Source organism: Brachyhypopomus gauderio, chromosome 17 (assembly GCF_052324685.1).
Source record: "Brachyhypopomus gauderio isolate BG-103 chromosome 17, BGAUD_0.2, whole genome shotgun sequence".
In the NCBI taxonomy this organism is placed as follows: domain Eukaryota; kingdom Metazoa; phylum Chordata; class Actinopteri; order Gymnotiformes; family Hypopomidae; genus Brachyhypopomus; species Brachyhypopomus gauderio.
Window position 1 is genome coordinate 20400513 of NC_135227.1, and position 27999 is coordinate 20428511.

Consider the following 27999-nt stretch of genomic DNA (forward strand, 5'->3'; position numbering starts at 1 on the left):
AAAATAACTTAAACAAGAAAGAGGCAGGGTGGCGAGACACCGTGAACAGACTACTGAGAGAAAAGAGCTAGAGGTTGGCAACATGGAAAGCAGACAACTCAGCGGTGAGGCACTGCGTCTGTCGTCCTTATAAACCCAGGACGACAGGTGCATGCAATCACCTCTGATTAGCCTGTGGTCTGGCTCGTGGGCTCCTCCTGGTGGCGACAGGAGGACCCGCCCTGGGACCAGCCCTGACACAGGGAGCAGGTCCATATCAACCTGTGGGGGTACGTTCACATCCGCAGCAACGACCTCTGAAAACTATCTCTGCAGCTACAGAGGTTATTCCAGATCTGGGGAGCAGAAAGACTCAATGAAGTGTACATTTCTCCAATCACACTAAGCATTATTGATCATAAAACATTTACATTTTACATTTTCGTCATTTAGCAGACGCTCTTATCCAGAGCGACTTACAAAGTGCTTTGCTTCTGATCACAGAATACATCCTAGGTAATAGTACGGATAGGTCAGAATTCAAGACACAGAATAAAACACACGCCACCTCATTTAGTCTATCTGGATGGCTTGATCCTATATATATATATATATATATGTACATTGTCTAGTTGGATATTTAAAAAACATGGTAAAATACATTGAATGTACTGTTAATATTACATTACATCTGATTTACTTCATGTCAAATAAGGGTTATTTTCACAGTCATATACTTTAGGCTAGCATACAAATAGCTAACAAAATAAATAAAATGTTAAACGATATAGAATAACTTAACGCTGACACGGACTTAATGCTCGCAATGTATCAATTAATACGGCATAATATAACTCCCCCATACTCAAATATCTATTTCTGGCCCGTGAGCTGTTTTGAAAAGTGTTTTTTTTTTAGGAATCTTTTTTTTCAATCGCGCTATCCGCTCTTATTTTGAAATCGCGCACCGCGATCTCAAGACGATGCCGGGGATTGCCTTTATGGCAACAACAAACAGGTAGCAGACGCCCAAATGCGTTCAACACCCCCCCCCCCCCCCCCCCCCCCCGTAAACGGCCCTTCAGTGATTAAAAAAATTAAATGTGGCCCGTCATCATTTCTATTCGAGTACCCCTGATATAACTACGTCTAATAATTCTCTTTCTATACCGCAGAACTTTATTCCAGGAACACAATGTTCTATGCGCAAATGCAGCGCAAATCTGATGCATGAAACGCGTGTTCCCAGCAGCCGCTGCCACATGTATCTTTACGCTGATTGGTCCGATTTGAATGAGACCGCGACAGTTTGGTTTAGAAAACATCGAGCAGCTCCGACCCAACACGGTCCCGCCGCGCCGCTTAAAAGACTCTTTTGTAGGTATCTGACCATTTAAGGAACAAAATTATTGATGATTTATACGTTTAGTTGATTTATTCGTTCGTGTGTGGCGTTTGTTTCAGCAACATGATGGAGTCCTGCTTCAACGACAAGGCGCCCAGGTCCGGGCCCATGGTCGTGGAGGACGTGAGGAGAGACCTGAACCCCGAGATGGAGGAGCTCGCTGTCTCCCAGGTGGGCTCACCTGTCCCCGCACCTGCGACACTGTGTGGCCGTGTCAAACGGCTCCTTGGACAAAACGTTTGTCTGAACACTTTCACAGGACTCCGACAGCCTGGAGAAGGAGCTGCTGCAGGTGTATCTGCGCGTACGACCCTTCACCCCGGCGGAAGTGGAGCGTGGAGAGTCACAGGTGAGTTCAGTGCAGTAGAAGATGTTGTGCCAGTTCAACTTTCGTGAACATGCTCTTAATTTAAGCCCTTCCACAACACTGATGTTGACGTGAATCTGATGCCATGCATTTGTAATAGAAAGCTCTTTAAATAGGGGTTTTGCTATATGCATTGTATACATTTGTTGTTTTTAATCTGTATTCATAATCTTTGGTCCTCTGAAGGACTGTGTCAACATTTGCCTTCCTCACACTGTGCTGCTCAAAGCGCCGAGAGCACCTGTTTCAGCCCAGCACAGTGAGAAGTCTGTCCCCCAAACAGCACAGCGCTTTCAATTCTCTCAGGTTAGCAGCATTGATGTTGTTCATCTCGGGTGTGGAACAGAATGTGGGTTGTTTTCTTTATAAACAACTTTTATAAAAGTTTTTAGCTTTAGATTCTTATTTCAGAAAAAAAATATTTATCAAGTTTTGTTTAAATTACAGTAGCCTATAAGAGACTGTAATGTGTCTTTTTGTTGTTTAGGTTTTTGGACCTGAGACCTCCCAGAAAGACATTTTTGATGGCACCGTGAAAAGTCTTGTTAAAAATGTGCTGGAAGGAAGAAATTCATTAGTCTTCACATACGGAATAACTAATTCGGGAAAGACCTTCACCTTTTTAGGTTTGTGCATCACACTGCACCTGAACATTGCTGGTTAAATGGTTTTTTTTTGTTATACTAGGGTTTGTTTACTGGGATGTCTGCAGACTGTTTAACACTTTTAATTTTGGTAATTAGCTGAGTGAAACAAAATTGTAGTTTTGGTATTTTAAGATATAAATAAGCAAGATTAATAATAACAATAATTTATGAAGTTGTGAGAGAATAGGACAGTTGACTGTGCTGGTCCTGCAGGTCCAGAGAGTGACGTGGGCATCCTGCCCCGCTCCTTGAACATGATCTTCAGTTGTCTTAGAGGGCGGGTGTTCACCCACCTGACCGTGAAGCCACACAGGTGCCAAGAGGTGCTCGTGCTCACCAGAGAGCAGCAGATCCAGGAGGCCCTTGGAAAACGTAACCTCCTCAAACTCCTCAAAGAGGTGTGTTCAGGTTGTAGGAAAACAACAAGGCACATTTTGGGGTTCTGTCACATGCCTGGCACAGACTGGTAGTTTTTTTGTAGGGCTCTCCTGAATTAGATCCTCTTGCAAAATGAGGGAATGCACTGAAGGAAAGGAGTGTTTGATGTAGTTTGAAATCTACCAGGGACAACTTTTCTGAGTACTTCCTGGCAAATACAAACTTCTTAAATATCTTGTGATTTCTGTGTAGTTTTTAAATCTTAGATTAATGTTTTACATTTCATTACTCTTTATCTCAAGAGTGATTCCCAAAAAAGTGCAACCAGTCTGTTGAGTTCCAAGAGTCTTGAAGGTAAGGAGACCTACACTTCCTTTGTACACATGGTCTGGATGGGTTGTTTTATTATTTTTGTTGCTTCCCCTGCTAATTGTCTGATTGCACATGTATAGACCCAGCTGACTTGGATGCTTCTGATGGTGAAAGAAGCCTCAACGTGGACATGGACCTTCACACCAAGTTCTCAATTTGGGTTTCCTTTTGTGAGATCTATAATGAGAACGTTCACGACTTGCTGGAGCAGCTGCCTGGTAATGCGGCCCGCAGGACCAACCTTCGCCTGTGCCAGGACAGCAAAGGCAATTCCTTCATCAAAGGTAAACGGCACGTGTGCTCTGTCTACAGGCTTATAAATGAATTATAGTTTTACATGTATACCACAGCAGGCTGTAGCACAGTGTCATACTGCTTGTTTAGTGGGTGTTACAGTAGTTGACACTGACGTGTGTTGTAGACTTGCGCTGGGTGCAGGTGCACGGTGCAGATGAGGCGTTTAAAGTGATGAAACTTGGGAAGAAGAACCAGAGCATCTCCTCCACCAAGCTCAACCAGCTCTCTAGTCGCAGGTACCAAAGACTTGAAACGCCCACCTGCGTCCTGCCACGCTGGCCTCCAGCCTGGCCTCCAGCCTGACCTCCAGCCTGACCTCCGTGGCCCCTCGGCTGAGCTGTTTTTTGTATAACTCTTTAATTGCAGTATTTCTCTTTCTTAGTCACAGTATCTTTTCTGTTCGGATCCTGCGAATTGAGGATATGGACACACCCAGAGTGCAGTCTGTTAGTGAGTGAGTCTGCCTGGTGTCTCACCACTGAAATCGGTGTCATTAAACTATGCTATAAATATAAACACAATATAAATGTTTGTGCTGTGTTTTTACATTCTAAATGTATTTTCTATGTTTTGTGGATAGGCTGTCTTTATGCGATCTGGCAGGTTCTGAGCGATGTGGAAAAACACAGAACAAAGGAGATCGCCTGAAAGAAGCAGGAAACATCAACACCTCTCTGCTCAGCTTGGGAAAATGCATCAACGCTCTCCGAAGCAGCCAGCCGTCCAGGTGTTCATGACCGTCCAGCTTTCTCTTCCTCTCGTGCCACATTCTGTCCTGTAAAATTTCAGCTCCTTCTCCGTCTCTCTCTCTCCTCCCTTGTCTCTTGTCCACTCCAGGCAACACATCCCGTTTCGGGAGAGTAAGCTCACCCACTACCTGCAGGGCTACTTCACAGGCAGGGGCAGAGCTTGCATGATAGTCAACGTCAACCAGTGCGCGTCCATGTACGATGAGACCCTCAATGTCCTGAAGTTCTCTGCTGTGGCACAGAAGGTGGGGTGTGGGGAGGGGACCGGAATCAGGCAAATGTTTTCTTCATTCTGATTAGCTCACATAAATGACGAATGCCAATCCTTTCATTTATAAAAACCCTGCAGGTGGTAGTCCTAACCACGGCTACTGTCCTCCCACTGGTGGTGAAGAGAAGTGCACGAGAGGTGTCCATCATCATCAACAGGGCATCTCGGCGCAGTGCAAGGCGCACCTCTTCAAGACGCACCTCTTCGCTGCCCTGGGAACACAGCCGGGAGCATGTTGACGAGGACATGGACTCTGAGGTCGAGGATGACAAAGATGAAGAGGAAGACTGCTTGGAGGACCTGGATGATGGGAAGGAGACTGTGCTGCTGGATAAAGATGTGTACGAGGTGAGATTTGTCCTTGTTACTGTTCTTTATATGTTACGATCCTTAGTGTAAGGTGGCTCGTAATAAAAGTACGCAACGTAAATAGACCAAGCCATCACACAAGTAAGGTTCTCTCGTCCGTCGATTTTATATTCGTTTTTGTTTTCTATATTCCAACCCCTTTGGAAACAACAAACAACTTGGAGATAATATTTGGAAGGGCTGGTGCCAACATAACAAACAAAAACAATATAAACACCCCCTTCTAACTTTTCTAAAACAAGAAATAACCAAATAAACAGGTCTGAGCTTTTTCATCAGACATGTACAAATCTGGACATCAGACAGGCTGTTGGTACAGCAGTGGCACAGGCTAAATATGACCTCCACATACACCACGAATGTTTAGTTTATAACCAGGCTTCACGTGCAAATGCAATTTAGTTCACTTAGCCCAGTCGCAACTAAACTTCACACTGTATGATGCTGGATCCCTTAATTGCCTCTTGTGGCCATTATTTAATTTATATCCCTCCCTGCCTGGTCTTGTGTGTCAGAGTCAGCTGATGCTGTTGGAACAGCTTCAGGAACAGCTGAGAGCAGCAAGAGAGGAAAGCAGTGTGCTGGAATGCAGAATCCGTGAGGACGTGACCAGAGAATTCTCAGAGCTCTTCTCCCAAATGCAGGCAGATTACAAGTAAGAGTTCAGATTGCATAGTACTGTCGCCTTCCTTTTGTTTGATGTTTGTCTGTCTTGCTCACACCCCTGCCTCCCGCTCTCTCTATCTCTCTCTAGTGAGCGCATTTTGAAAGAACGGGAACTCATTGAGGAGAGATGTGAGCGGCGGTTAGAGATATTTAAAAATTTGGTGGGAAAGTTGTCCAGCAGCACTTGTGAAGGTGAAGCAGAAGGCAAAGGACAGGTGATGCTCTAGAGAAAATAACTGGACACACAGTGGAGCCTTACGCCCACCCCCCCTTCACTAATGGTTAGTGGCATTAGTTTACTGAGACTGTGTGTTTGAATCCTGCAGGCCAGTGATGCTCCTGCTCTGGGTGACCTGTGCTGTGACCTGGCAAGCGTCAGACAGGATGCTGAGGAGACTCGGTCTTGTCTCGTGACCTCTGACCCCCGACCATCTGCAACACTGCACGTCCTGGAGAAAGACGAGCAGCTGAGTGAAGGTCAGAGGTCACACCACACCCCAGCTCGGTTATGATCAGCATTATTGTGGTCAATTCATCACCTTTGTTATTCATATTGTTTTAAAATATGTGGTTCATGTCTGGGTTTTGCCATTATGCTATGTTTTTCCTCACCCTGACTGTAGTTAAACCACAATTTTATCATGGAGTTATCATTTTTTCAGTTAAAATTGTGTTCATGTTTAACCCTCCTCCAGATGTAGACACTCAGACCAGTTTGGCAAGGGAGCTGGAGCAAATAAAAAAGGTAAAAGTGCTAAAAACCTGCTAGAATTATTCTAAATGCAGAACATGTTTGTTTCTATACTTTGTAATAGAAATATAAATTCATGGGGGGGACAAAATCTGAACAAATAGTTTTTGTATAGAAAATAATAATATAATAATAATAATCTTTATTTATATAGCACCTTTCATACATACATGCAACTCAAAGTGCTTTACAGTATAAATAAAAGAAACATAAAAAGAAGACAAAAAGAAAATGTTAAAGAAATTAAAGTAAAATAACATAAAATGTAAAAAAGTAAAGTAAACAATATAATAAAAAAGTAAAGTAAATAAAACTAATTAAGATAAGTAAATATAAGAAGATAAAAATAAAATATTAAAATTAAAGGTAAAAAGAAATAATTAAATAAAGTGACAAATTATAAAATAATAGACTAGAATTTCTTAACTAAAAGCAGATCTAAACAGGAAAGTTTTGAGACTGTTCTTGAAACGATTCAGGGATGAAATGCATCTGAGCTCTTCAGGAAGAGAATTCCAGAGCTTTGGGCCATAGTGGCTAAAAGCACCCTCGCCAATCTTTAATCGGCATCTAGGAATCACCAGCAGATTACTGTTTGAAGACCTCAGAGACCTGACTGGAACATATCTAACCATCATTTCACTGAGGTAAAGAGGGGCAAGACCATGAAGACATTTAAAAACCATGACTAGAACCTTAAAATCTATCCTAAAGCTGACAGGTAACCAGTGCAGTGAGTGGAGTGCAGGTGTAATATGATCTCTCTTTCTCCTGCGGGTCAGAACCCTTGCAGCCGCGTTCTGAACTCGCTGTAGGTGCGAAATAGAGCTCTTTGGAAGAGCAGATAGAACAGCGTTACAATAATCTAGCCTTGATGTGATAAATGCATGGACAAGTTTTTCACTGTCAGCAGGAGTGAGCATATCCCGGACCTTAGCAATGTTTCGAAGATGAAAATAAGCTGTCTTGCATGTAGTCATGATGTGTGATTTGAAGCTGAGCTCATTATCAAAGGTGACGCCCAGGTTCTTAACACATTGTCTGGCATTCAGATTCATTTTATTTAAATAGGTCTGGACATCATTCCTTTGTGAATCACTGCCAAGAACAAGAACCTCTGTCTTCTGTTTATTTAATTGCAGAAAATTGTCAGACATCCATGTCTGTATATCATCTATGCAGTCAAACAGTGAGCAAATTGATTTTAGGGCCTTAGGTTCTAGAGAAATGTAAAGTTGAGTGTCATCTGCATATTGATGATAACTAATACCATGTTTATTAATGATATGTGGTAGCGGAAGCATATATAGGTTGAATAGTAACGGCCCAAGAATTGATCCTTGGGGGACGCCACAAGTTATTTTTTGACGTGTGGAGGAAGAGGTACCTAATGCTACATAGTAATCACGCCCAGTTAGGTACGATCTAAACCAGTCTAAGACTAAGCCACTAAGGCCTACCCAACTCTGTAGTCGATCAAGAAGAATTTCATGATCAACTGTGTCAAAAGCGGCGCTTAAATCCAGCAGAAAAAGGACTGAGAGTTTGCCTGCATCCTTATTCAATCTCAAGTCATTTACTACCTTAACTAGGGCTGTTTCAGTGCTGTGGAGAGCTCTGAAACCAGATTGAAAAGTGTCATTTATTTGATTTACTTTTACATAATCATTCAACTGGATTGACACAACTTTTTCAATGATTTTGCTAAGAAAGGAAAGGTTAGATATAGGTCGATAATTATTGAGAATTGTGGGATCAAGATTTCTGTTCTTTAATAGTGGTTTAACCATTGCTGTTTTAAAAAAGTTAGGGAATTCACCCAATTGCAGAGACTGATTAACAATCGTTAGAACTTCATTTGCTAATGAGCTCAGAACCTGCTTGAAAAAGCATGTAGGTAAAGGGTCCAGTTCACAAGTAGAGGATTTTAGTGATGAAATCACATCAAGTAGTGTTACCATGTCAACTTCTTTGAAATAAGACATATTAAAGTTAGGCTGAGTAACTGATATAAGGTTTGATAGTCTATTAGTGCTTGTTGCTATGTTCTGCCTTATACGAATGTAAAGAATGTTTGTGTTATTGTGTGTGTGTGTGTGTGTGCATGTATAGACTTTGGAGAGCCGTGAGCAGAGAATGAGTGAGCTGATGGTCATGTGTGTGGAGAAGGATGAGATCATCTCTAAGCTCCAGGTGTGCTTGGACCAGGCTGCACATGACTCAAATAAACATGTGAGCACCACACACACACACACACACACACGACCCGGCCGCTTCAGAACCAGATAAATCACACTTGCCTCTGGCTGGAGGGGCAAAGCATTTCTCGCTGGCTGCAGACAGGCTAGGGCGAAGGTTAAGGGTTAGGGTTAGGGTTAGGGCTTTAACCAGCAGTACTATTTCAGACCTAAACCTACAAATTCAACCCCACTGCCAAGTCAGCATTTTCTGGCCTAAATTGATCAGTTAAACATTATATATACCTTTTTAAAACATAATTTGATGTATTGGTGGTTAATTCAGGCTTTAACATACCAGAGTGTTACAGTAGCTGAAGGGCATTATTAGAAAATTATGCATTCAGTTATCAGCATGCTCAGCTGGAGTTAATTTACCTGCTAATGGATTTGTGGACCATTGTATATAATTTTTATACATCCGTGAAAAACAAATTGGTAACCGTTTTAAACTTGGTTTGCCAAGGAATGCCCTTCAAAATGTAAACAAAAGGGTGACTATGATTATTGAAGAAATGCACTTTCCAAAAAACAGCATTCACACAAACCTTTATAGGCAAAACCGCTCCGTCATTCCACAATCTTTGGTCTTCGATTCAGTCCTCTGTTAGTTATGCTATTTTGGCGGGAGATTATCCTTATTGTAGCCATTTGTAGATCCTTATTGTAGCCTGTTACTGTTTGTTGAACACCTGAAGGAACAAATTTTACCTCCCAACTCCTGACAATGCTATAAAACATGGTCTTGATGTATGACCTGAGAAGAACCCTCCCACAGAGAATCAGACTCTTAAGACAGACTTCACCTTTAACTGCAAACGATACTCTCAGATCAGAGCTCTATAGCACCTTTACTGTTATTTTACTGATTACTGTTTGAAGACCTGTGAGACCTGACAAACATATCTAACCATCATTTCACTTGGGTAAAGAGGAGCAAGACCATGAAGACATTTAAAAACCATCACCAGAACCATAAAATCAATTCTAAAGCTGAAAGGTACCCAGGGCAGTGAGTGGAGTGCAGGTGTAATATGATCTCGTTTTCTCCTGTGGGTCAGAACCCTTGCAGCAGCGTTCTGAACTCACTGTAGGTGAGAAATAGAGCTCTTTGTAAGAGCAGATAGAACAGCGTTACAATAATCTAGCCTTGATGTGATAAATGCATGGACAAGTTTTTCGCTATCAGCAGGAGAGAGCATATCTCGGACCTTAGCGATGTTTAGAAGGTGAAAATAAGCTGTCTTGCATGTAGTCGTGATGTGTGATTTGAAGCTGAGCTCCTTTTCAAAAGTGACGCCCAGGTTCTTGGCACATTGTTTGACCTTCAGATTTCTTTGATTTAAATAAGTCTGAACACCAATACCATGACTAATACCATGTTGGTTAATGATAAGTGTTAACAGAAGCATATAGGTTGAACAGTAAATGCCCAAGAATTGATCCTTGGGGGACACCACAAGTTATTTTTTGATGTGTGGAGGAAAAGGTACCTAATGCAACATGGTAATCGTGCCCAGTAAGATGCGATCTAAACCAGTCTAAGACTAAGCCACTAAGGCCCACCCAGCACTGTAGTGGATCAAGAAGTATATCATGATCAACCGTGTCAAAAGCTGCGCTGAGATCTAGCAGAAAAAGGACTGAGAGTTTGCCTGCATCTTTATTTTGTCTGCCATTTACTACCTTAACTAGTGCTGTGGAGAGCTCTGAAACCAGACTGAAAAGTGTTTTATTTGGTTTACTTTGACATTCATTCAACTGGGTTGAAAAGGAAGGTTCAATATAGTTTTATTATTATTGAGAAATGTGGGATCACGATTTCTATTCTTTAGTAATGGTTTAACCACTTCTAGCTGGTCTATACTTCTGAACAGGGCAACTGAGTTATTATTGGATGAATCGATTAAGGTAGATGTATAGTTTTTCCTGCTGATTTTACTTCACCACAATGTTGTTTTATAAATATCAAAATGTACTTCCAATTTTGACCTTCACCAATGTCAATGAGATCGTCTAATGAGGTATTTTGACTAGAAATTAGACAAATATACTTGGTAAGATTTTGATTTTTTCCAGTGTGAAGTTTACCTGATGTGCCCAGGCTCTAGCGAGCCAGCTGAGTCTGGTAAAATGACCAGTGCCTAAACTGCCCCTTGTAATGCAAATGGTTATGGCCTTAATGCCATCTGTTTGCATTGCCAGTTGTTGTTTGTTGCTATGGCACCTATGAAATTGGGATACTCGAAGGACAATTATTGATCTTTTCTCTCCGAACTTGGAGAGGAGTTGATCTGCACTTTTTGAACTTGGAGATCTGATCTCTGCTCTCTCCGAACCTGAGAACCATGTGGCATTAATGTGGCGATCTTTTCATTCCTTGTATGAATTCAGCAATGGATGAAAGACCTCTGTCCAAAACCTGTTTCTCTGGAAACAAAATGTATATTGCTACAATTTATAATCTCTGTCTGCCATATAATCTCTCACATTCTCAATTTCTCATTTTTTTTGTGTGTGTTAGACTAATGTTCTGTGTAACTTCTCCTCTCTGCTAATTTGCAGATTGTTCAGGACCTTCAGTGTAAACATAACTGCACATGCTCAGAGAGCAAAATACACCCGGGGAGCAGGAAACGCCCACAGGAGCAGGAGGGGTTTGAGGATCCCCACGGCCCGCCCCCTCTAAAGAAAGGTACTGGCTCCGGCACTGCTGAACAGCGCCAACCAGCTTCCGTCTGTACCATAGGGCCGAGGAAACGGAATCGGCTTGAAGGACGGCGACGCCTGCGTAGCAGAAACAGACTGCCTTCAGTAAACATCTAGCTCCTCTCCATAATGCCTCATGAATTTAAGTGTGCAAATATTTTAAGTTGTTTTTAGTCAACGTGAATAAAGAAATATGACGTGGAACACGCATGCTAGCACGGGGCGTCAATCTCCATCCTTATACGATGCCAGAGTGGCCTCATGCTCTCAACCCCTACACATGTACAAATGGTTATACCTAAAAATAATAATACGTTTGGTCTCTGTTGCACTCTTTCTTGTACTAGACTGAGTCTCATTTCAGATTGTTTGTATTGGTACACTTTCAGAATTAATATAGATTCATTTATGTTGCTCCTAAATAACATCGGACATGTCTTTTCTGAAATGTCTGTTGGTGTACTAAAAATAGATGATTCATGGATAAAATTACGATAATTTCATTTGTTATATTTGGTAGGATTCGTCTGTGTATGCACACATGATGTGTATGCATTTTAATGTAACTTCCAGTTACTTTGAGTGCTTTTTATCTACAGCCCCTGGCAAAAAGTCTGGAATCACCAGTCTGGGATAAACACTCGTTCAGACATTTTATTATGTAGAACAAACTGACCAAAAACTTGATGCAATAATAAGGTCATTCCAAAGTGCAACTTGTTGGCTTTCAGAAACAAAGAAATTAACCGGTAGCGAACAGTCACCATTAAACCTGGGCCCTCTCCCAACCCCCCCCCCCTCCCTTCCTAATTAACTGCAATAAAAAAAAAACTGAGATGACAGTACAGCTTTAGAAATGCAATAAACAATAATATCTGTACTAGATAACTTCTTAAGCAAAATAAGGTTCCAACAAAATAAGGTTCACAGCTCCGTGTTCCTCGGGAGCGGAATATGTAAACAACGCGCACGAGGACGTCAAAGGGATGAATCGAAACTAGCTAGCGGTGGTACGCTAACGACAGCTAGCATCGCCACAGCGGGCGGAAATTATCATACAGTTAAGCCCGCCCACTAAGAGGGAAGATATGTTTGGTCAATTTTACTGTCATTTGAAACTGGTATTGCGCTGAATTATAACTGCCAGGCCCTCTGTAAACGAACAACGGGCATCACAGTCCTGATAGGGGGAGACACAGGCTCACTGGCTTCCACTTAACCCCTCACCATCCAACACAGATTGAATAGACACGGTTGAATAATTTATTTGCTTATATTTCTGTAATTGTTTAGATGTCGATTGTCAAACTGTAAGTAGATTTAAAAAATAAGATAAATTATATATATTTATGTTTTAGGAATATTTTAGGCCCTCTGAGAGGGCGTAGAAGGCCCTGACGGTTCCCCAACGCTCAATTCTGAGTGAACAAAATATGGAATCATGAAAAACAAACAAAACATTCAAATACATCACTAGCATTTAGTTGCACCACCTTTGGCTTTTATAACTGCTTGCAGTCTCTGAGGCATGGACTTGATGTGTGACTAACAGTATTCAATTTGGTACCAACTCCCTTTGATAGCAGTTGCCAGATCAGCTTTGCAGGTCGGAGCCTTCTTGTGGACCATTTTTTTTTCCAATTGGGTTGAGATCTGGACTATTTGCAGGCCATGACATCGACTGAATGTGTCTTTCTTTGTCCTCATGGAAAATTATTTCATCGTCTCCAAACATCTGTTCAATTTAAGGGATGAGCAAACTGTCCAAAATGTCAATGTATTGATAGAAGAATTAACCACAGTCGTCTCCCCAGTGCCTTTGCCTGATAAATCTCACTGCAACGGCACCAAATAAAAGTTCCAGCATCATCACCTTGTCCAATGCAGACTCTTGACTCATCACTGAAGATAACTTTCATCCAGTCATCCACAGTCCATGATTGCCTCTCCTTAGCCCATTGCAGTCTTGTTCTTTTCTGTTTAGGTGTCAATGATGGTTTTCTTTTAGCTTTCCTGTATTAGTCCCATTTCCTTTAGGTGATTTCTTACGGTTTGGTCATATACATTGGCTCCAGCTTCCTCCCATTTATGCCTCATCTGTTTAGTTGTACTTTTTCGGTTTTCAAGACAAATGGCCTTAAGTTCTTTGTCTTTGAGGTCTTTCTTCGTCTATCAGTACTTTTGGCTTCAACAACCATTCCATGCCGTTTGTATTTGGTCCATATCTTGGATACAGCTGACTGTGAACAGCCCACATCTTTAGCAACCATGCGTGAAGAGTTACCTTCTTCAAGAAGTTTCACACTCCTCTTTTGTTTCAAGAGACATTTCTCTCGTTTCTCTCTCGTGGTTCTTACCACTCCACTTCGTCCAGCAGCCCACCGAGGTTTCATGACTGCAGGTGTTTTTAACTGCAGACTAACAAAGGGAAATTGACTGGGTGTGTCCTTATTTTCTACCTCCAGTTTGAGTGATTCCATATATTTTCCCCCTGTGCTTGCTCAATAAAAGTAACATTTTACTTTGTTTCCACAATGTTTCTGAAAGCCAACAAGTTGCACTTTGGAATGACCTTATTATTGCATCATGTTTTTGATCTGAGTTTGTTCTACAGAATAACATGTCTGAATGAGTGCTCATCCCAGACTGGTGATTCCATACTCTTTTTCAGGGGTTGTATATGTGGAAATATAATCAACAAATTCATTGTTTTCCATCTGTAGGATCCCAGCAGAACTCTAGTATCCCAGTCAACCTTGTGGCTGATGAATGTGGTCAGTCACCAGAGTTGGAGGTCAGAGGTCAGTTTGGGTGTTACCAAGCTGACTCCCATCACAAAGATGAACAGCTGTCTGATGTGGAACAGGATTGCCAGACTCTTGAATTTTCCCTCCTGAGGCCCCAGTGTGAAGAGGAGCGGCCATGTTGTCATGGTGATGTACACGAGTGTCCAGCTGATGAGCATACGTCTCTCCAGAGGAACACAGAGGAGCAGCAGAACCTCCTTGCTATGGTAACTCAACCAAATGCCATGGAAACCAAACTCTGTGCTACAGAGTCTGAATGCAGCAAATTAAAGGTGTGTTTGGGGGAGGAGCTTAATGCCATCAGATGTCGACTGGCCGAGCAGGACTGTGAAATCAAGGAGAAAAATAGGCTAATTGGAAATCTAGAGGAGGACATTGCACAGCTGCAGCAGGTGGAAAAAGTTCTAGCACAACAACTGACAACGCACCAAGTTATTAATGATGACCTCCAGAGAGCAAACTCTGACCTCCAGGCTGAGGTTGCCACCCTGAGAGGATTCATCACTGAATTAGAGGAGAAGGGACAGAGTGGCGAAGGCGAGCAAGAGAAGAATAGCAGGAGGGAAGTGAAGGAGATTGCTGAGAAACACACTGCACTTCTATCTAAGGAGGAGCCACTAAACCAGAGAGACACTGAGCCGACAGTTCAAGAACAACTGAAGGAACCAGAACCCAGCGTAGATCAAACAGGCTCCATGAATGACATCAACCTGGCTGATCGGGTGGCTGAACTGTCCCAGAAGGAGGCGTTTCTCTTGGAAAAGGAAGCGAAGCTCTGTGAACTTCAAAAAAGCCTGGAGATAGCACGGGGACGCCTGGAGCAGGAGGAGACACAGGCGGTGCAGGAGACGCGTAGGAAGGAGGTGGAGAGGAGGAGGGAGCTGCTCGCTGTGGCAGAGGAGGCCATAGCTCAGAAAGACGCAGAACTCCAAAAGAGGCAAGATGAGATCAACAAGTAAGTGGCCACCTGAGTGAGTGTAGATGAGATCTTGAACCCTGACCTTAAGGGGAATAATTCTGAAGCTTAAGGAACACAAATTTAGTGTTTCCCATGAACTTTAAAATGTTTATCTTGTGTTATCTTCAACTGTCATGTGAAATGATTTGTAAGTAATTCTCTCTTATTCTTGCTCTTTGTCCTAAGGCTGAAGGAAGAGGTGAAGAGCCTCACTGTGAACTTGACCAGGAGAGAGGACGACTCGGCCGACATGAGAGAGAAACTCACAGACTCTAAGAAACAGATCCAGCAGGTGCAAAAGGAGGTGAGTGAGACCACTTGAGTGCAGCTGGTGCACGTTTAAAGCCTGACAGCAAACTCCTGTGGTCGGGCTTCAGAAAACCAGGCCAGAATGCTTTTGCTGTTGGCTACTTCTCGGTTTGTCTGTTGGTTTGTAATTTGGGTTTTAGTGACATGACTTTTTAATGGTAAAGCTCTAATATTTTGGGTGTAGACGTATCCAACCTGACTGATGGGTCTTTACCGTGTCCATCCGCTGTCCCTACTCTTCACTGACACTTATTTGTTGCTCTTTCTGTTCAGATCTCCTCCATGCATGAGATGGAAAGATCTCTGAAGCAGAAGTTGGGTGATCTGGAAAAGGCCAAGATCCAACTACAGAACGAGCTCACCAGCCGTGACCGCACTATCCAGCAGCTCAGAAATGTCAGTGCTGATTCTGAGGCCCACCGTTCTGTCCACATAATCATACACGTTTACAGCCGGCACACTGCGCTGCCTCTCTCATGAGAAGAGTTAGGGTTATAACGCGTTTACATGTAGATACTGAATTTCAAACCCTGAGAATGAGAGTTGTGTTCATTCCCAGCAGAAGTGTTCTTCCGATTCCAAGACAGACGAACATGTCCAGCTCTATGAGAAAGCTCTTAAAGGTGCAGTACAAAGCCCTGTGTGTGTGCGCGCGCCTGTGTGTGCGCGCGCCTGTGTGTGCGTGTGTGTGTGTGAGATCCAGAAATATAATTATATTATGTCTTTGTCTCCTTGGATGTGTGTTACAGATCTACAGGCACAGTGCCGTGTGATAGACGATATGCGTTTGGCTCTGACAGAACAGGAAGAAACTCAGACCCAACTGGACCTGGAGCTGGACAACAGAGAGACCCAGATTCAACATCTGACCCAGGGTAACAAACATATATATAAAACACTCTATATAATACACACACACACACACACACAGTGTTCCAAATTATTATGCAAAAAGTGTGATATGGTAAGAATGTTTGTCAGTTAAACCCATTGATGGTGATGTGTGTCAGTGCACTTTATATCACTGAAAACAGTTGCAGACACCTGTGCTAATTAGTTTGGCAGGTGTGTCCAATTAAAGGCAAGACTACTTATGAAGGCTGCCCCACATTATTAAGCAGCCTACATTTTCAGCCAAAATGGGAAAGAAAAAGGATGTTGAGAAGCAACAAATTGTGGAGTGTTTAGGTCAAGGCACGACTACAATCAACACTGCCAAGACACTTCATAGTGATCACACAATCAAGAAGTATGTAGCTGATTCAGAGCACACACGTGTGCGGGCTGATTGGGAAAATTGAGGACTCTTTCCAACAGGGAATTATGTCAGGTTAAAAGAGCAGCTGTAAAAATGCCTCGTCATAGCAGCAGACAAGTTTTTGAAGCTGCTGGTGCCTCCAACGTCCCCTGAACAACAAGATGCAGGTCCTTCAACGTCCCCTGAACAACAAGATGCAGGTCCTCCAGAGGTTTGCATCTGTGTGTATGCCATCCAGTCGACCTCTTCTATCCACTGAGCAGAAATGGCTCCAGTGGGCCAAACAATACCTGAAGAATGACTTCAAAACTGTTTTGTTCGATGAGTGCCGTGCAACGCTCGATGTTCCAGATGGATAGAGTGGAGGATGGATGGAGTGGAGGATGGATGGATGGAGTGGAGGATGGCTGGTTGATGGACACCCCAATCAAACAAGTCTACAGCGCCAACAAGGAGGAGGTGGAGTAATGTTTTGGGTCAGAATCATGGGGAGAGAGACTGTCGGCCCATTTAGGATCCCTGAAGGGGTGAAGACGACCTCCATAATGTATGTGGAGTTTCTCCAACAGCACTTCCTGCCATGGTTCAAGAAGAAGAACCGTGCATTCCACAGCAAGATCATTTTCATGCATGATAACGCACCGTCTCATGCTGCAATGAACACATTTGCAAACTGGAAAATTACAATGACTGCAATTCATATCGGTAATTTTTGAAAATCTGAGAAAATATTACTTTCATAATAATTTGGAACACATTGTATATATAAAGCCCAGAGGTCCATTTAAACTACATTTATGACATTGAGCAGATGTTCTATATCTAGAGTGACGTTAAAGCGTTTTAGTTGCATACTCGGAAAAGTATAGTTAGTGCAGATTAGTCAAGAGTTAGTGTTAGATTATGTTTAAGGGTAAAATGCACACACAGCAGAGATGTACAAGTGTCTCCACATACACACATTCATAATGTTCACCTTGACTTGAGTTCCTACGGCTCAGAGTGCAGACGGGTGCTGAGCCCTGTGGTGTGTGGACCCCCTGCCAGCAGAAGTGGGGGTGTGTCTGGCCCCCCCACAGGGGAAGAATTGTATAGTGACAGCAGTCTCTCCATTATGGGTAAATGAAATGTGCCATATTTTGTCAATTGTGATTTTTACACCCCAATCGAAATTTGTCCTCCGCTTTTAACCCATCTGTGCAGTCAGAACACACACACACACACACTAGTGATTACTAGGGGGCTGTGGATCACACGTGCCCAGAGCGGTGGGCAGCCCTAGCCCGGCGCCCGGGGAGCAGTTGGGGTTAGGTGCCTTGCTCAAGGACACCTCAGTCATGGCCTGTCTGGGAATCGAACCCACGACCCTCCGGTCACAAGTCCAGTTCCCTAACCGCCAGGCCATGACTGTTTGTCAGACATGTATCTGCAGCCATATACTGCACAGTGCTGATGGGTTCAAATGTACAGAACCATCTCTGTTTCTCCTTCTACTACTGCTGGAGAGACGGAAAACACAGTAAAGGAGCCATTATAACCTCGGGTCGTTCAAACAGCTGGAGACGTATTTAGAGATGTCAAAATTGGTGTAAGTTTTGTGTGTGTGTGTGTGTTTAGAATTGGAGAACCTGAGGGAGAGAGTTGTGAAGCAGAGGACCATTGGAAACTCATTCCCTCCGCATCACACAGATCCTCACCTTGATGGTGACCCCACACTGGCCACTGTCCAGGCCCAGCAGTGTTTAAAGGTGCATTTCAACAGCGTTGGTTACAAGGTTTCTAGTGTGTGTGTGTGTGTGTGTGTGTGTGTGTGTGTGGGTGGGCTGTTGTATCTGCTAGTGTGTGTGGGTGGGCTGTTGTATCTGCTAGTGTGTGTGTGTGTGGGTGGGTGGGCTGTTGTGTCTGCTAGTGTGTGTGTGGGTGGGCTGTTGTGTCTGCTAGTGTGGGTGGGCTGTTGTGTGTGTGTGTGGGCTGTTGTATCTGTTAGTGTGTGGGTGGGTGGGCTGTTGTGTCTGCTAGTGTGTGTGTGTGGGTGGGTGGGCTGTTGTATCTGCTAGTATGTGGGTGGGTGGGCTGTTGTCTGCTAGTGTGTGTGTGGGTGGGCTGTTGTGTCTGTTAATATGTGTGTGTGGGTTGTTGTCTGCTTGTGTGTGTGTGTGTGTGTGTGTGTGTGTGTGTGTGTGTGTTTAGATGGCCAGTGAGAAACATCAGACTGAGCGGCAGAAGTGGTTGGAGGAAAAGATGGTGCTGATTGCTCAGGCGAAGGAGGCGGAGGAGAAGCGGAACCAGGACATGAAACGGTTTGCAGACAGCAGGGGGCGCCACGCGCGCCAGCAGGCCGAGATGGTAGCGTACCAGACTACTCTTATAACACTACCACTAATAGCACTAACACTAGAGTACCAGACTACTCTTATAACACTACCACTAATAGCACTAACACTAGAGTACCAGACTACTCTTATAACCTATAATGAACACTTTACTTTGACTTCTTATTTGCCAACTCCCCTTTCAACTAAATGACTGTGTGTCTGTTTGTCTGGTGATCAGGAGAGTCTGGCTGCACAACTCGCCGAGCGAGAGCAGGAAATGGAGCAGTGGAGGAAAGACAGAGATGCACTGGTTTCAGCTCTTGAAGTCCAGCTACAGAAACTAATGTCTTCCATTGCAGAAAAAGACCAACAGATTCAGCAGTTACAGTGTAGTACCTCCTCGCATCCACCAGAGGTCGGTGCAGTGCTGCAAATTTACAATTTATTATTGTAACAGTGATTGCCAGTACTGGTTGTGCAGTACTAACAAATCTACTTAGGAGTCAAAGTCAAATTTATTTGTGTAGTGCAGTTGACGGTGACCTTTGTTAGAAAACAGTTTTATACATGTCCAAGGCCCCTATTGAGCAAGCTAAAGGTGACAGTGGTAAAATTCCTCCTCTGGTTGGAAATGTAAATGTGCCGTATTTTGTCAATTGTGATTTTTTACACCGCAATCGAAATTTGTCCTCCGCTTTTAACCCATCTGTGCAGTTCTCACACACACACACTAGTGATTACTAGGGGGCTGTGGATCACACATGCCCAGAGCGGTGGGCAGCCCTAGCCTGGCGCCCGGGAAGCAGTTGGGGTTAGGTGACTTGATCAAGGGCACTTCAGTCATGGCCTCAGGCCTGGGAATCGAACCCACGACCCTCCGGTCACAAGACCAGTTCCCTAACCACCAGGCCATGACTGCCCCAATGGATACCACAATAACAACAATGTAAACGTTAAGCAGCAAACAGCAAAATAAGGAAGTCAAAAAGTGAAGAATGTCCAGTCTAGTTTTGTAGAAGTCCTAGTCTTGGTTCATTGAGTGTGTGTGTGTGTCTGAACAAGGAACATTTGTCCATGGCAATGGAAGTGGGTTGAGCTACAGCCTTTTGTAAGATGTTGGAAATAAAGGGAGTTTGAGATCGGCCTGTTGTGCGATATCTGATGTGGGTCAAGGTTATCAGAGGCCTGATTACTGTTCATTTGAATGACATGGGTACATAGCCAATATTCAGACAAGAATGTATTAATTGTAGTAAAGGACCAATTGCCACAGGGAGAATGTTTTTGAGGGAGTGTGTGGGCAGGAAATCTAGTAAGCAGGTTGAAGATCTTGAGTGTAGATGTTCAGAGATGCACTTGAATAGCAGTAAATGGTTTTATTGTAACGGTTCTTTTGGGTTCACCAAAACGCATCATCCCTGATGTGTTTACATGAACTAATCACTACAGTGGGGCACTTTTATCTGAGCCTTGGTTTCTGATTTATTCCTGGTTAGTTAAATAGAAATCTAGGATTATTTTTATTAGTCTCTAATTAAATAACATATTTGAACAAAAATAATAACAGTGGTCGAATACTGGGGAGATGGTATCATCTCTTTTAATGTGATAAAAAGCTAATTATTTCAACCATATGTGTATGTTGTCTTGTTACCTGTTGGCTCAGGTAGGTGAAGACAGGGCTGTGGACGTGCAGGCTCTACTCATGGAGAAGGATTCTCAGATCCACAGCCTGGAGATGCAGCTCAGTCGGCTTGAAGCTCCTCCCAGCACCAGTGTACAGTGTTCACATTCTTCCACACAGGTAGAACACACACACACACACACACACACACTAATTCAAAGGTGCAGTACCAGTGTGCACACCGGTATTAAGTGTGTGCACTCTACAAAGGCGTGGGGTTGGGGTGTGCGTACATACATTAATGCAAATATATAATACCATTGTACACAGAGATTACTCCCCACATGCATACACGTGAACACACATGCAGGCTCACCCGAGCATGCTCACTCTAATATATACAGACTCGACCTCCGACTGGGATTCCATGAGTGATCCACACGTGATGGTAGGCATTCGACCGTGTTCCTCTGGGGGGCGCTCTGGGAGTATAGGGTACGGGGCCTGCTGATACAGGCTGTCCAGTCCCTGTACATATGGAGTAGGAGCTTGGATTGCATGGCCGGCAGGAAGTCAGACTGGTTCCGGCTGGGAGTTGGACTCCGTCAAGGCTGCACTTTGTCACCGATTCTGTTCATATTTTCTGTTTTACGGACAGAATTTCTCTGTGTAGCCACGTGGCAGAGCAAGTTCTGTTTGGTGGCCTCAAGATATTCCGCATCTCCTTTTTGTGGATGATGTGTTCCTGTTGGTATCATCGGGCCGAGACCTACAGCTCTCGCTGGATCAGTTTACAGGACCTACAGCTCTCGCTGGATCAGTTTACAGGACCTACAGCTCTCGCTGGATCAGTTTACAGGACCTACAGCTCTCGCTGGATCAGTTTACAGGACCTACAGCTCTCGCTGGATCAGTTTACAGGACCTACAGCTCTTGCTGGATCAGTCTACAGCAGTGTGTGAGACAACCGGGATGAGATTCAGCACCTCTAAAACTGAGACCATGGTACTCAGTTGGACAAGGGTGGAGGGCCCTCTGTGTTGGGAGTGTGTCCTTGAGGAGATATCATGAGTTCTTGTTCAAGAGTGAGGGAAGAATGGAAGGAGAGAGTGACAGGTGGACCGGGGCGGCGGCCGCACTGTTGCGGATGCTGTACCAAACCGTTGTGGTGAAGAGAGACCTGAGCCAAAAACTTGATTTACTGCTCAATCCGTGTTCCGACTCTCACCTATGGTCAGGAACTCTGAAAGAACGAGATCGCGAATATACATGGCTGAAACGGGTTTTCTCCGCAGGGTGTCTGGGCTTTCCCTTAGAGATAAGGTACAGATTACCATAATCCTGGAGAAACTTGGAGTAGAGTCGCTGCTCCTCCACGTAGAAAGGACCCATTTGAGGTGGTTTGGGCATCTGGTCCAGATGCCACCTGGATGCCTCCCTAGAGGTGCTCTGGCATGTCCAACTGGGAGGAGACCCCGGTGAAGACCCAGGACACACTGGAGTGATTATATCTCTCGAATGTCCTGGGAACGCCTCGGTATCCCCCCAGAAGAGCTAGAAGAGGTGGCTGGGAAGAGGGAGACCTGGGCCTTTTTGATTAGGCTACTGCCCCCTTGACCCGGACCCGTATAAGTGGATGAGAATGGGTGGATGGATCCATACATGACCTACATTTGCATACTGGATCTTTATTGCGTTTTTATCAGCACTCACTCCTCAGTGAATGCACTACAACAACTGCCATGGCCCTGTAGTACAATTTGGCCAATTTGCAAACTTGTATGCATAAAAAAAATTATAGATGGGTTTCTACACACAGACAGCAACAAACATGCACATATCCACACAGATGACGCATCATAGACACTCCGACGTTCACGTCACTAAGCTGTTTTTATGGCGTGATCAGATTTGCTAGTATTGCTAATACTGAATGTAGATAAGCTTCCTTGTGTTGGTCTGCTTTTATGTGGGTAATGTCTGTATTACAAGCCATGGAAACATTTGTGAGTTGTTTGTCTAACTGGAACTGCTGTTAGACTGTGGCACCAGAAATGTTGGGGAATCTTGGTGACAGCAGCCCTCTGAAAAACACAAGCCGTACAAGAGCCTCTGATACCAGCCAGGTAAGCCAAATTTATGTGGTGATTAGAGTTGTGTTTAAACACATGGAACATGTGTGGGTTTTTGTTTTGTTTTTAAAGCGTCGACTCTCGGTCCCCCGACTCTCGTCTGCAGGGCTCATGCAGCAGCTGTCCATCCGTGCGGGACTCATCCGAGATCTCCACGGAGGCAGGACGGCCGTCTCGCTTCCCACGGCCCGAGCTAGAGATCTCCTTCAGCCCCCTGCACCCGGACCGCTTCGCTTTGAAAAGGCAGGGTGACGAGACTGCCGTCACGGTGAAGATCGCACGCGCCAGCCGCAAGAGGAAGAGTGGTGAGATGGAGAAGGTGAGTAGAATGGAAAGGGGAGCAGCACTGGGCCTGCTGGTGTGGACTGGTTAGGGTCGCTGGTGTGGACTGGTTAGGGTCGCTGGTGTGGACTGGTTAGGGTCGCTGGTGTGGACTGGTTAGAGTCACTGGTGTGGACTGGTTAGGGTCTGCTGGTGTGGACTGGTTAGGGTCGCTGGTGTGGACTGGTTAGGGTCACTGGTGTGGACTGGTTAGGGTCACTGGTGTGGACTGGTTAGGGTCACTGGTGTGGACTGGTTAGGGTCACTGGTGTGGACTGGTTAGGGTCACTGGTGTGGACTGGTTAGGGTCACTGGTGTGGACTGGTTAGGGCCTGCTGGTGTGGACTGGTTAGAGTCACTGGTGTGGACTGGTTAGGGTCGCTGGTGTGGACTGGTTAGGGTCACTGGTGTGGACTGGTTGGGGTCGCTGGTGTGGACTGGTTAGGGCCTGCTGGTGTGGACTGGTTAGGGCCTGCTGGTGTGGACTGGTTAGGGTCGCTGGTGTGGACTGGTTAGGGTCGCTGGTGTGGACTGGTTAGGGTCGCTGGTGTGGACTGGTTAGGGCCTGCTGGTGTGGACTGGTTAGGGTCGCTGGTGTGGACTGGTTAGGGCCTGCTGGTGTGGACTGGTTAGGGTCGCTGGTGTGGACTGGTTAGGGTCGCTGGTGTGGACTGGTTAGGGCCTGCTGGTGTGGACTGGTTAGGGCCTGCTGGTGTGGACTGGTTAGGGCCTGCTGGTGTGGACTGGTTAGGGTCGCTGGTGTGGACTGGTTAGGGTCTGCTGGTGTGGACTGTTAGGGTCGCTGGTGTGGACTGGTTAGGGTCGCTGGTGTGGACTGGTTAGGGTCGCTGGTGTGGACTGGTTAGGGCCTGCTGGTGTGGACTGGTTAGGGCCTGCTGGTGTGGACTGGTTAGGGCCTGCTGGTGTGGACTGGTTAGGGCCTGCTGGTGTGGACTGGTTAGGGCCTGCTGGTGTGGACTGGTTAGGGTCGCTGGTGTGGACTGGTTAGGGTCGCTGGTGTGGACTGGTTAGGGCCTGCTGGTGTGGACTGGTTAGGGCCTGCTGGTGTGGACTGGTTAGGGCCTGCTGGTGTGGACTGGTTAGGGCCTGCTGGTGTGGACTGGTTAGGGTCGCTGGTGTGGACTGGTTAGGGTCGCTGGTGTGGACTGGTTAGGGTCGCTGGTGTGGACTGGTTAGGGTCGCTGGTGTGGACTGGTTAGGGCCTGCTGGTGTGGACTGGTTAGGGCCTGCTGGTGTGGACTGGTTAGGGTCGCTGGTGTGGACTGGTTAGGGTCGCTGGTGTGGACTGGTTAGAGTCGCTGGTGTGGACTGGTTAGGGTCGCTGGTGTGGACTGGTTAGAGTCGCTACAACTTCAATTAATAAACAAAAATGTATACTATTGTTTGCATGCTACATCCAGGGTTCGTACGGTCATGAAAAACCTGGAAAAGTTATGGAATTTGAAAATAGCAATTTCCAGGCCTGGATAAGTTTTGGAAAAATAAAAAATACTCAAATGTTTTGGAAAAGTCATGGAAATTTGCTTGACACAATAAATGTATGTTGTTCTGATTTTTTTTCATTGTGCGGACCGCTAACGTAACTTCACACATTAGTTCACTGCGTTAGCGTCGGACTCCAAGCGGAGCTGTAGATTGTACTTTGATGTAAATCAGCGTAATGCTGGTAAATGCCGATTAAACAATGACTGCTTCATTTGGACAAATACAAGCTATGGCTTGTGAAAGACAAGGACACGGGGCGTGCAAAATGTGCACGGTTAACGATGGGGTTAGAGACTGAAAAGTCCGTCATAAAGCAGTTTTTGTCGTTAAGCGCGACCCTAGATTTAGATACGTTTTGATCGTAAACACAGTATAGAAAAAAAACTAACGATGTCCTCGTGCGTACAACGCGAGAAAGAGCGATCGTGTTGCCGAGATGGGCTGCAGTGGAGCCTGTGCTGCCTCAGCTTATCGTACACAACACTCCACAACACTCCACTGTGCTGCCACTGCTCCTCCGTGCACGCGCGAAATAAAAAAAAAAAGTAGGTCGTAACTCCGGTTTATATTGATATTGAAAATACGGTAAATGTTTATTTTTTCAATTAAACCACGTGGCTTGTCATTAATTTATGATATACTGTGGAATTTTGGCCTGGATTTTTTCTTATTTTTCATGTCTACACATATGTTTAGAGAATGTATAGTCATTAAAATTTGCCTCAAAGTCATGGAAAAGTCATGGAAATTGATTGTCAAAAAAGTGTATGAACCCTGTACATCCCTTCTGTTTACCACCAGTGATTACATATTTTAATGGCTTATATTATTTTATTATTATTTATTACATATTTTATTAGTTTATATTTTATTAGGTTAGTTAGGGTCAGGGTTGGTTATAGTTAGGGTCAAGGTTAGTTATGGTCAGGGTTGGTCAGGATTAATTAGGGTCACAGTGTCTCCCACAGTGAGTTCTCACAGAGCTCCATGCTTCCTCCGCTGTGTGGTGTCCCTGGCAACTGAGCACACCATGCAGTCTGAAGAGGCGAGTGTCTAGTTGTGACTATAATGAAACGGCTCAGACAATGTGTCTGTGTGCGCGTGTGTCTGTGTCTGTCCTTCAAGAAGAGAAGCAGTATCAGGACCATCAAGGCGAGACTCAGTCACGCCCCCTGGTCTGTTTCTAAGGAATCCTGTGTGTGGTTTTTATTTATTAATTTTTACTTTGTAGGTGCGGCAGGGTTTTGGTATTTTCTTCTTTAATTTCCTTGTTTTATTTCTTTCAGGGGATTGAAAATGAGAACAAGAGAAATATGCGGTGCAAGAAAATAGCCACACTGCCTGCACACCGGGAGGAGGTAATACATATAAATGTGGTGCATGAAATCTTAGTAATGCTTAGAGTACATATTTTGTATGCACGTTTCTCATTTTAGGAAGTTTGGCTGGATTTGGGAACGGTCAGTTAAGGTTAGTCTTGTGATTTGTGTATTATTCACAGCCATCCCCTGAAGTAGTTGCAAAAAATTCCCATGACTCCCAGTTCAGTCTGCGGGATGCGAGGGAGAAGGAGGGGACGTTGCAGAAGATTGGGGACTTTCTCCACAGCTCCCCCACCTTCCTGGGCATCAAAGGTGCGTCAGTCTGAACAGAACATGCATTACACACAGGGTTCCCATTGGTAATGACATTTTTGGAATATGGAATTTTACAAAGACTATTCAAAACATGGGAAGTCTGAGAAATTCATAATTGTTTGGGTAAAGTCATAAAATATCAGTGGATTTTGTTTGTAGCATCTTTAGATTTAGATTTATTTTGCTGTTTATCAAAATGTTATATTGTGACATGTTTGCTGTAGTTTTTTTAGTGGTTGTTATGGTTACTTGACTTGAAGCCCATTTATCAAACAAATGAATGAATGTTTGCCCTTCATTAGAGGATCTTAAGCAGAAAAATACATACGCATTCCTCAAAAGGATTAGGTAAAAAAACTGCTTAGTACTCCCTAGATTTTGGAGCCCCAACAAATGACTAATTTTGGTTATCTTTTGATGTGTCTATTATTGATTAATAATTATTGATCTCTGTATTGTACTGAGTAGCAAAGAAGATTATGGGCCTGATGAGTGGGAAGACCCCAGATGCATGTGGGTCCTCTCGGAATCTTAAGCGTTCCAAAAGAAAAGTCCCACGCCCCAATATCTCCTCTCCTATGGACATCCCAGCACACCAGGTGAGCCTTCGTTTCATATGCACTTTATTCAGTGTTTTTATACTCAACAGCTGTTGTAAAATCCTGGGTTAGGGTTAGAGTAATACAGTAAATATGTGCTCATGGTTTTTCTTCCTATTGAAAGCTGATAAACCTTTATCTAGTCCTGGTACCACACAGACAGGTTAGGGTTAACCCTAGTCTTAATCTATATGTTTACACAACAAATACGACAAAACCCAGCTGGTCTTATTGTATGAGATTGATGCAAGAAAATTCCTCATTGTTCCAATCAGTCAAAGTCAGTATCTGAATATCTGTGTCTACAATTTGACTAGAAGTCAGCTCTAGTACATTTGGCACAACGCTCAGACTTCATGGAAGAAAGACACAGGACACAAACACACTCCTGTCCTCACACAGTCACACCACACTCACACTCCTGTCCTCACATAATCACACCACACACACATTCCTGTTCTCACATAGTCACACCACACACACACACTCCTGTTCTCACATAGTCACACCACACACACACTCCTGTTCTCACATAGTCACACCACAGACATTTTCAGCCTGGTCTCACTCCCCTTTGCAGCCTGTTTTTTGTTTGTTTGTTTGTTTCTTTAAAATGTGGAGAGATATAGGTTCTTAGTAGCACATTAACACTTTTTCTCTGCCCATTTGCTCAGACAATTATCTGTTTTACTTGTTTTTTATTAGCTATCATGGCTGAGATGGCAGTCTAGGTTTATACAGAATTATACAGTATAACTATCATAATGTTCATTGTTCATTGCAGATCATTGATGGAGATGTAGAAGAGAACAGCTGTCTTCACAGTACCAGACGACTGCGCAGCAGAAATCCAAAGTAACTGGAGCTGCTCTAGTAGCCACTACAGAAAGGAGCATCACTATATATATATATATATATCACACTAAGGTTTTTATCATTATTAGTAATATGATATTATAGTATCTAAAATTAACTTCCACATATTTTTTTCTTATGTCACTTGCACTTTTTAATTTTGCTGCACACTTAGCATTTGTTTTTGTTTTTAATTGTCACATTACATTGGTGAAATACTACTCTGAAATAGTTAACCAATGTAAAATGCTGTTAAGAATTGTTTTCCTGTTTTAGATCATTTGAAAGACAGTTCATCCTTTAAAAGAGTTTTTGAAGAGTAATTAAGTGGCGTTTTGCTGCTCAATATGGCAGACGGTACAAAAACATGTTTCTACACTCATGATGTTGAACTGTCTGGCTCAAACTGTTAATGTAGCCTGTTTAAGAACTCTTCAGCTAATAAATGTAGCCACACATGTTATTACTATACTGTCTGTCA

The 27999-nt window shown here is 44.0% G+C and overlaps 1 protein-coding gene across 2 annotated transcripts; it reads left to right on the forward strand.

Moving 5' to 3' along the window:
• The first annotated feature begins 1203 nt into the window (after nt 1-1203).
• On the forward strand, nt 1204-27995 carry kif20ba (kinesin family member 20Ba). 2 transcript variants are annotated; one of them, XM_076978508.1, is made up of 34 exons: nt 1204-1356; nt 1444-1555; nt 1644-1733; nt 1938-2057; nt 2239-2377; nt 2612-2796; nt 3079-3130; nt 3229-3432; nt 3570-3681; nt 3828-3899; nt 4026-4172; nt 4283-4439; nt 4544-4813; nt 5350-5489; nt 5589-5715; nt 5827-5977; nt 6196-6245; nt 8364-8483; nt 11054-11183; nt 13921-14959; nt 15149-15266; nt 15545-15667; nt 15831-15894; nt 16021-16146; nt 18147-18277; nt 18720-18875; nt 19083-19259; nt 20511-20648; nt 22508-22594; nt 22707-22919; nt 25714-25785; nt 25929-26061; nt 26533-26663; nt 27448-27995. In XM_076978508.1, exons 2-34 carry the CDS (start codon nt 1448-1450, stop codon nt 27520-27522), a joined length of 5157 nt encoding a protein of 1718 aa, XP_076834623.1. In that variant the 5' UTR covers nt 1204-1356; nt 1444-1447; the 3' UTR covers nt 27523-27995. The 2 variants fall into 2 exon arrangements, with proteins under 2 accessions (XP_076834623.1, XP_076834624.1); XM_076978509.1 differs by having other exon boundaries at nt 15834-15894; nt 27448-27994.
• Nucleotides 27996-27999: the final 4 nt, after the last annotated feature.

Bases quoted from the DNA above. Each gene is read 5' to 3' on its own strand.
- kif20ba (XM_076978508.1), top strand. From the start codon at position 1,448: ATGATGGAGTCCTGCTTCAACGACAAGGCGCCCAGGTCCGGGCCCATG. The intron at 1,556-1,643 runs GTGGGCTCACCT...ACACTTTCACAG, and splicing joins AGGAGCTCGCTGTCTCCCAG to GACTCCGACAGCCTGGAGAA. The intron at 19,260-20,510 runs GTCGGTGCAGTG...CTGTTGGCTCAG, and splicing joins CCTCCTCGCATCCACCAGAG to GTAGGTGAAGACAGGGCTGT.